Source organism: Poromitra crassiceps (assembly GCF_964638095.1).
Source record: "Poromitra crassiceps genome assembly, chromosome: 12".
Taxonomy (NCBI): domain Eukaryota; kingdom Metazoa; phylum Chordata; class Actinopteri; order Beryciformes; family Melamphaidae; genus Poromitra; species Poromitra crassiceps.
The window spans coordinates 8,213,871-8,223,870 of NC_139632.1; the positions used below are offsets into that span (position 1 = coordinate 8,213,871).

Consider the following 10,000-nt stretch of genomic DNA (forward strand, 5'->3'; position numbering starts at 1 on the left):
CGATACCACGGAGGAAAAGTTACACATTAAGTCTTTTTATTATTACTATTAAAACAAGAAAACCTATATAACCTACCTACCTACCTATATAATTTCTAAAAGTAGATATTAATGATCAAACATTTCCATTCATGTAGCCTACAGTAGTTATGTTTTTGTTTCAACTACAAACATAAATAAAGTCAACTTGAAACTATGTTTCAACTACCACACACAGCATAATATTTTAGCCTGTTTATTAAAAAAATAAAAATAAAATAATAATAATAATAATAATAATAATAAACATATCGATACTTGGCGCCAGTGTATCGATAACGTATCGCGGGTGGAAATATCGCGATAACGTGGGTATCGATATTTTGTCCCACCCCTAGTGTATATAATATGGCTCCGCATCACGCTGCTTAATAACAGCACTTGGTTGAAACACATCCATAATGTGAACGCCGGAGAAGATACGCGGCGATAGAAGCGGAGATGATGACATGTGTTGCAAGCCATTGTGAAAAGTGGAACCTGTAATGCTTACATATGCTGAAAAATAATTTGAAACGTGTCGCTTGAGAATGTTCTGTCTGGGAGGAAGGAGGGAGAGACGGAGCCTCCTGTTCTGGAGTCGTTCTATGTCAGGATCTGTGGTGCAGTACTGTAGGTGTTCAGCGTGCTCGTTCAGGATGTGTTGTACTGTAGGTGCTCAGCCTGCTCGTTCAGGATGTGTTGTACTGTAGGTGCTCAGCCTGCTCGTTCAGGATGTGTTGTACTGTAGGTGCTCAGCCTGCTCGTTCAGGATGTGTTGTACTGTAGGTGCTCAGCGTGCTCGTTTAGGATGTGTTGTACTGTAGGTGCTCAGCGTGCTCGTTCAGCACGTGTTGTACTGTAGGTGCTCAGCCTGCTCGTTCAGGATGTGTTGTACTGTAGGTGCTCAGCCTGCTCGTTCAGGACGTGTTGTACTGTAGGTGCTCAGCGTGCTCGTTCAGGATGTGTTGTACTGTAGGTGCTCAGCCTGCTCGTTCAGGACGTGTTGTACTGTAGGTGCTCAGCGTGCTCGTTCAGCACGTGTTGTACTGTAGGTGCTCAGCCCGCTCGTTCAGGACGTGTTGTACTGTAGGTGCTCAGCCTGCTCGTTCAGGATGTGTTGTACTGTAGGTGCTCAGCCTGCTCGTTTAGGATGTGTTGTACTGTAGGTGCTCAGCCTGCTCGTTCAGGACGTGTTGTACTGTAGGTGCTCAGCCTGCTCGTTCAGGATGTGTTGTACTGTAGGTGCTCAGCCTGCTCGTTTAGGATGTGTTGTACTGTAGGTGCTCAGCCTGCTCGTTCAGGACGTGTTGTACTGTAGGTGCTCAGCGTGCTCGTTCAGGGTGTGTTGTACTGTAGGTGCTCAGCCTGCTCGTTCAGGATGTGTTGTACTGTAGGTGCTCAGCCTGCTCGTTCAGGATGTGTTGTACTGTAGGTGCTCAGCCTGCTCGTTTAGGATATGTTGTACTGTAGGTGCTCAGCGTGCTCGTTCAGGATGTGTTGTACTGTAGGTGCTCAGCCTGCTCGTTTAGGATGTGTTGTACTGTAGGTGCTCAGTGTGCTCGTTCAGGATGTGTTGTACTGTAGGTGCTCAGCCTGCTCGTTCAGGATGTGTTGTGCTGTAGGTGCTCAGCCTGCTCGTTCAGGATGTGTTGTACTGTAGGTGCTCAGCGTGCTCGTTCAGGATGTGTTGTACTGTAGGTGCTCAGTGTGCTCGTTCAGGATGTGTTGTACTGTAGGTGCTCAGTGTGCTCGTTCAGGATGTGTTGTACTGTAGGTGCTCAGCCTGCTCGTTCAGGATGTGTTGTACTGTAGGTGCTCAGCCTGCTCGTTCAGGATGTGTTGTACTGTAGGTGCTCAGCCTGCTCGTTCAGGATGTGTTGTACTGTAGGTGCTCAGCGTGCTCGTTTAGGATGTGTTGTACTGTAGGTGCTCAGCCTGCTCGTTCAGGATGTGTTGTACTGTAGGTGTTCAGCGTGCTCGTTCAGGATGTGTTGTACTGTAGGTGCTCAGCCTGCTCGTTCAGGATGTGTTGTACTGTAGGTGCTCAGCGTGCTCGTTCAGGATGTGTTGTACTGTAGGTGCTCAGCCTGCTCGTTCAGGATGTGTTGTACTGTAGGTGCTCAGCCTGCTCGTTCAGGATGTGTTGTACTGTAGGTGCTCAGCCTGCTCGTTCAGGATGTGTTGTACTGTAGGTGTTCAGCGTGCTCGTTCAGGATGTGTTGTACTGTAGGTGCTCAGCCTGCTCGTTCAGGATGTGTTGTACTGTAGGTGCTCAGCCTGCTCGTTCAGCATGTGTTGTACTGTAGGTGTTCAGCGTGCTCGTTCAGGATGTGTTGTACTGTAGGTGTTCAGCGTGCTCGTTCAGGATGTGTTGTACTGTAGGTGCTCAGCGTGCTCGTTCAGGATGTGTTGTGCTGTAGGTGCTCAGTGTGCTCGTTCAGGATGTGTTGTACTGTAGGTGCTCAGCCTGCTCGTTCAGGATGTGTTGTACTGTAGGTGCTCAGCCTGCTCGTTCAGGATGTGTTGTACTGTAGGTGCTCAGCCTGCTCGTTCAGGATGTGTTGTACTGTAGGTGCTCAGCCTGCTCGTTCAGGATGTGTTGTACTGTAGGTGCTCAGCGTGCTCGTTCAGGATGTGTTGTACTGTAGGTGCTCAGCGTGCTCGTTCAGGATGTGTTGTACTGTAGGTGCTCAGCCTGCTCGTTCAGGATGTGTTGTACTGTAGGTGCTCAGCCTGCTCGTTCAGCATGTGTTGTACTGTAGGTGTTCAGCGTGCTCGTTCAGGATGTGTTGTACTGTAGGTGTTCAGCGTGCTCGTTCAGGATGTGTTGTACTGTAGGTGCTCAGCCTGCTCGTTCAGGATGTGTTGTACTGTAGGTGTTCAGCGTGCTCGTTCAGGATGTGTTGTACTGTAGGTGCTCAGCGTGCTCGTTCATGATGTGTTGTACTGTAGGTGCTCAGCGTGCTCGTTCAGGATGTGTTGTACTGTAGGTGCTCAGCCTGCTCGTTCAGGATGTGTTGTACTGTAGGTGTTCAGCGTGCTCGTTCAGGATGTGTTGTACTGTAGGTGCTCAGCGTGCTCGTTCATGATGTGTTGTACTGTAGGTGCTCAGCGTGCTCGTTCAGGATGTGTTGTACTGTAGGTGCTCAGCCTGCTCGTTCAGGATGTGTTGTACTGTAGGTGTTCAGCGTGCTCGTTCAGGATGTGTTGTACTGTAGGTGTTCAGCGTGCTCGTTCAGGATGTGTTGTACTGTAGGTGCTCAGCGTGCTCGTTCGTGCTATCAATAACCCTGTTCGGAATCGGTCCCTATGACAGAAATAGTGGACTATTTATCGCCACGTTTTTTTTATAGTGTCCAAATTCTCAACTGTTAATTTGATTCACTATTTAGTCCACTATAAAATACCCACAATGCACAGCGATTTCTAGTGAACAGAGAATGTACCCTACATTTTCACTGGTATACCACAATGCAATGCGGTTGTCTTTACCGAAGGAGAAGAAGAAAGTCATTAGCTTGCGAGCTAACAAGCTTGTGAGCTACTTGACCAGCAAAGCTTGCTATTAGCAGACAGCACCATAGTTGACAAAACCACACATGCACGTAATTAGAATTTCAACGATTTAGTTAGGATTTAGCAGTCAAAACATGCAACATCAATACTACCTGAGGACATCTCAATCTGCTCGTGAGCTCAGTTGTTTATGTGATAGTGGGCGTGGATTGCTTGCGTCACGTTAATACCCGGCACATCTGGTGACGCAATGATCTCCAGGAAAACAATCTGTGTAGTGTCCCAAACTCATTTAGATCATTCCCCATATAGTTCACTATATGATCAACACTATATGGGAAGAGTGAGTGAGTGAGTGAGTGAGTGAGTGAGTGAGTGAGTGAGTGAGTGAGTGAATGAGTGAACGTGTCTCTAGTGTCTTGTACGTGTGTTTGAGGCGCTCTTATCCAGGCTTTTGTCTCTGTGTTTTGGCCACAGGGATCAAAGCATTTCTTGATGTTACATGAAACCACAGCAAAATGTTAATGCAGCATGTTTTGATTAGTAATGTGTGTGTGTGTGTGTGTTTGTGTATGTGTGCTGCGTGTGTGTGTGTGTGTGTGTGTGTGTGTGTGTGTGTGTGTGTGTGTTCTGCGTGTGTGTGTGCTTGTGTGTTGTTTTTCCTCGTAGGCCAAGAGTCATGCCAAGAGGGGCATCCGGGACATTAAGGGCAGACTCAAAGCCAGGGTGAGCAACAAGGACCTTCACACCTTTCTCACGCACGCACACACACACACCTCAAACATACGCACACACAGACACACACACACGCACACACTCCTTAAACATACGCACACACAAACAGACACACACACACACACACACACACACACACACACTCCTCAAACATACGCACACTCACACACAGACAGACACACACACATGCACACACGTCTTCTCCGGGGCACATAGGTAGACACACACAGACAGACACACACACACACACACACACACACACACAGACACACACACACACACACACACACACATACACACACACACACACACACACACACACACACACACACACACACACACACACACACACACACACACTCATCAAACACACAGACACACACACACACACACACACACACTCATCAAACACACAGACACACACACACACACACACACGTCTTCTCCGGGGCACATAGGTAGGCTCATAGGAACAGACAGGAAGGCTGCTTTACATGGAGCCTGTGATTCCGACACAGAGGCTGTTAATGAGCGCTGAAGCCTGCTTAGAGCTTTGTTCAGGGCTGTTACATTCTGAACCAACAGCCCCTCTGGCTATGCTCTGTCATGTGACCGGAGCCGACGCCCCTCTGGCTACGGCCTGTCATGTGACCGGAGCCGACGCCCCTCTGGCTACGGCCTGTCATGTGACCGGAGCCCACGCCCCTCGCTCGCCTTCATTGTGTGCATATTTCATCAGTGAGCCTGTGATTGGCTCAAAGCTTAATGTAACGAGCTGTATGTTTTCATAAGCCTGATGGAGCCGATGAGGCAATCGCATCTCCGTCTGTCAGTGTGAACCTGACAGAGAGCACTGATGAACAGGAGGAGGCAATGTTCTGCAGATACACACGCGCACGCACGCACACACACGCGCACACACACACACCTCTTCAGCACTAAGTGAAGGGAAGTGCTGAAAAGTAGTGGATTTAGTAGTTTAACACAGATTTCATGTGCCTTCAAAAGAAAAGATAATTTGACCTGGGTCAGTGTACTTTCAATTTAAGTCTCTTTAGCCTGGGATCACAACTTAATCGCTGATGCATTTCTGTTGCTGCGAGCCGTGTGCAGAGCCCAAGGCACAAACGTACCCAGATTAAACCGCTGATGACGCGCTGATCAATTGTAGTATTACAACATATTAAATTTGTTATTGCAACTTTGATTCTTCTGACGAAATCTTTTCATGATGAAAACGTCACTGAGAACTCGTGCAAAAAAACTGGGCGAAACAACACTTAGCTTCAGTTCAACGCAACGCAATGCACCTGCAACCGAATGAAACGCCCGTGACGGGATTCTTTCATTTGAAATGTGTGAATATCACACTCAGTGTGCTGTGGTCTGTGGCCTTACACAGGAATGCATGCACACACTGCTGGCCATTTAGTCCCTTTAGTCCCTATACCATCTAACATTCTCTCTCTGCCTCTCTCTCCCTTTCTCTCTCTATCTGCCTCTCTCTCCCTTTCTCTCTCTATCTGCCTCTCTCTCCCTTTCTCTTTCTCTCTCTATCTGCCTCTCTCTCCCTTTCTCTCTCTATCTGCCTCTCTCTCCCTTTCTCTTTCTCTCTCTATCTGCCTCTCTCTCCCTTTCTCTCTCTATCTGCCTCTCTCTCCCTTTCTCTCTCTATCTGCCTCTCTCTCCCTTTCTCTTTCTCTCTCTATCTGCCTCTCTCTCCCTTTCTCTCTCTCTCTGCCTCTCTCTCCCTTTCTCTTTCTCTCTCTATCTGCCTCTCTCTCCCTTTCTCTCTCTCTCTGCCTCTCTCTCCCTTTCTCTCTCTATCTGCCTCTCTCTCCCTTTCTCTCTCTCTCTGCCTCTCTCTCCCTTTCTCTTTCTCTCTCTATCTGCCTCTCTCTCCCTTTCTCTCTCTATCTGCCTCTCTCTCCATTTCTCTCTCTATCTGCCTCTCTCTCCCTTTCTCTTTCTCTCTCTCTCTGCCTCTCTCCCTTTCTCTTTCTCTCTCTCTCTGCCTCTTTCCCTCCTCTCTCTCCCCCACTCTCTCCCTCTCCCTCTCTCTCTCTCTCTCTCTCAGGAAGAGGAGGAAGAGGGGATGACGTTCTGTGCTGGGTCTCCCACCAGCACCAAGAGCCTGTCTCCAAGGAGACTGCAGAAGATGAGACGGGTAAGATCCACACACACACACACACACACACACACACACACACACTCCCAGATGCATGTCGCTAAATGAGTTAGCTGTGTGTACATTGATCTTGCCCGAGCGTGGTTATCATCTGACACACTATGGGATGGATACAGTCGACCACGTTTCTTCTCATCGCTACTCTCTCTCTCTCTCCATCCCTGCATCGCTCTCCCTCCAGACATCTCTCTCTCCCTCTCTCTCTCTCTCTCTCTCTCTCTCTCTTTGTTGTAACAGCTCTTTGAAGTACATTAGTTTGTCAGGGTGCCAGATGTAATGATAAGCATTTTTCTTTGCTCTTGTTGTACATCTTGTCTCTGAACAGTATGGACACTAGGAGCTATTCCTCTGCTGGTCAGCAGTTTCCCCTGAAGAATTTGCTTGTGCACCATAAGTGGCTCTAGCACGTTTCTCTCTGCCGTGTGCAGAGCTGCCATACGATATGCCAGTGCACTGCACACACACACACACACACACACACATTCATTACCGGATTTATGAAGATCATTAAGAATGTTCCGTGTAATGATAAGCTACTGCACTGTCTATTTATGCACATATATACATATATACGTATATATATATATATATATATATATATATATATGTGTATATGTATATATATATACACGTATATACGTATATATACACACACACACACACACACACACACACACACACACACACATATATATAGAGAGAGAGAGAGGCAAAGTGACCGCCTACTTCCTGCTTCAGCATTGTACCAGAGATTTTCATCCGCCATTTATTTTCCCATAGACATTTTGTAAAATGCGTATAAAAATAGTTTTACTGGTTCAAACCAAACGGTACAGAAACAGGAGAGCTCGCATAACATTTCACTGGGACCAAAACGTTAAAAAAAATGCGGGTTTAAAGAAAATATTTTTTCGATTTTTTAAGTTTTGGTCCCAGTGACCAAAAAAATATTTATTTATTTATTTCTATATATATATATATATATATATATATATATATATATATATATATATATATATATATATAGTTTGTGAAGTTTACTATCATGTCATTAAAATGACACACTTCTATAGTAAACACATATGGGCCCCCAGATATTGTAGAGCTTGTTCTCCTGTTAATTCTAAATCAAAGACTAAAATGGTTAAAAGGTGAGTGGACAGCCCACCTTTCAAAAGACACAACATAAAAAAAACACACACGCATGCAGCCGACACGCGCACACATTTAGCTCATAGCCATGTGAGAGTGTGATTAGCCGCGCGCTCTAATTAGCGTAGTGTTTCCTGTGTGTGTGATGAGGCCGGAGAGGCGGAGCACGGAGGGAAGGTGTGACCGCTGAGGAGACGAGACCGACGCCAATTAGGGCTATTCTAAAGGCCTCTCTCTGTGCCTCGGACCCCCTCCCCCCCGCCGGCACACACACACACACACACACACACACACACACACACGCACACACACACAGATTAACAGTTAACATATCCACAAACGTGCACAGTACAGGACATACACACACTCACTCCCCTGTCCCCACTATTGAGGCCTGTTCATTGCCACAGTAACGGGTCCCCAGGGACCACTGGAGGAGGGACACGCGATAGCATGTCCCAGAGCGCTGGTTTGTGTGTGTGTGTGTGCGTGTGCGTGTGTGTGTGCATGCGTGTGTGTGTGTGTGTTTTCATATAGTCCATCAGTTTCACTTCATCCATATACAATGCTCTGCCCTTTCTAAAGTATTTATCAGGACCTGCCTACTGTAACGTTGCTGATATAGTTCCTCACTGGAGGAGATCAGTACAGTGCTATTCGTAGGCTACCCACACACCTTAAATCCCAGTGGTAATCCCCTCACACAGAAACATGGGGGAGTAGTCTGACATCCTAAGACTCAATAAGAAGAGGTCCAGAAAGCCTTCATGATAACCTGCACAAAGATTGAAACATGAAAAGCAATCGCTCGGATGATAGAGGATGAATCTGCTGGAAATTGTAAGCTAGATGCTTTTCACTGAGTTTTGTTTTTGGGTTTGTTTTAGGATTGTGCCATTACAGTACATGGGCTTTCTGTTTCCAGTATTTATATGCAAATGACAATACATTGAATTATGAAGTCGGAAAGGAAATGGAAACAAAATACAGTTTCCTCAGTATCGAGGGGGAAAAAATGTTTTTTTTTTGCCTGCTCTCTTGAGATGGAAAAGTTTTTGTTGCCAAAAAAATTATGCAATAAATAGCAGTGGGAATGGATTTGTCGAATAAATAATAACAGCGTTATGAGCCTTTCCAGTATTTTCATGGATGTGTTTTTGTTTTCAGAAGTAGCGACACTGTGCATTCACTCTGACCCAGCTGATGGAAGCACGCTTTATTCACATGCTATGTTTTGTGACATTTCAAATGTTACCTTAAAATTTGCTTGACAGTCAGAGAGAAACATAGCTATTGTTACTGCTCTCTCTCTCTCGCTGTGTGTGTGTGTGTGTGTGTGTGTGTGTGTGTGTGTGTGTGTCTCTCTCCCTCTCTCTCTCTCTCTCTGTCTCTCTGTCACACACACACACATTTTCTTTCTGTTTTTTCTCTCTCTCTCTCTCTCTCTCTCTGAGATTGGCTCTTATGAAATGTTTATACTGTTGTTTTGCCTGCACCTGTCTTGACCAGGTGTTCCTTGCGCGGGAAATTGATCTCTGTGGGACTCGCCTGGTTAAATAAAGGTTAAATAAAATGCTAAAAAGGATTTGTCCCCCTATCCTCGCACCACACAGCGCCCCCCAGAGCCCTGCCTTGTCTCAACCCCTATTCTTAACTAGTCCTCAAAACATGGCTGCCCTGTCTGTCAACGCAGGCCTAACAGCTCCTTTCTATCTCAATCCATAAAACTCATAAATCCAAACAGCCTTTTTTATATTATCTTAAAATTTTGTTGAGCTTCAAACAAATTGCTTAAAACAACATTTTAGTTGTTTCCAGTCATTTTCCAGTCAATCATTTTGTTTCAAGGATTTCAAGATATTGTCACTTTGAAATCATCTCATCCCATTGGCAAGGAAAATACAATTTTAAGAGTCAACATTAGACCAGACCAGACCAGACTAGTCAACATTAGATCAGACCAGACCAGACTAGTCAACATTAGACCAGACCAGACCAGACCAGTCAACATTAGACCAGACCAGACCAGACCAGTCAACATTAGACCAGACCAGACCAGACCAGTCAACATTAGACCAGACCAGACCAGACTAGTCAACATTAGACCAGACCAGACTAGTCAACATTAGACCAGACCAGACCAGACTAGTCAACATTAGACCAGACCAGACAACATTAGGCCAGACCAGACCAGACCAGTCAACATTAGACCAGACCAGACCAGACCAGACTAGTCAACACATTAGACCAGACCAGACCAGACCAGTCAACATTAGACCAGACCAGACCAGACTAGTCAACATTAGACCAGACCAGACCAGACCAGACTAGTCAACATTAGACCAGACCAGACAACATTAGACCAGACCAGACCAGACCAGTCAACAT

General features: G+C 46.1%; 1 protein-coding gene across 1 annotated transcript in view; it reads left to right on the forward strand.

Moving 5' to 3' along the window:
* LOC310787018 (uncharacterized protein) overlaps nucleotides 1–10,000 on the forward strand; it is a gene marked incomplete at both ends in the record, with an annotated part of 71,117 nt that overhangs the window by 48,564 nt on the left and 12,553 nt on the right. The window contains 2 exons of the mRNA XM_083648340.1: nucleotides 4,207–4,263; nucleotides 6,350–6,439. Of these exons, the coding sequence (XP_083504466.1) occupies nucleotides 4,207–4,263; nucleotides 6,350–6,439 (147 nt within the window). The remainder of the gene's footprint in view (nucleotides 1–4,206; nucleotides 4,264–6,349; nucleotides 6,440–10,000) is intronic.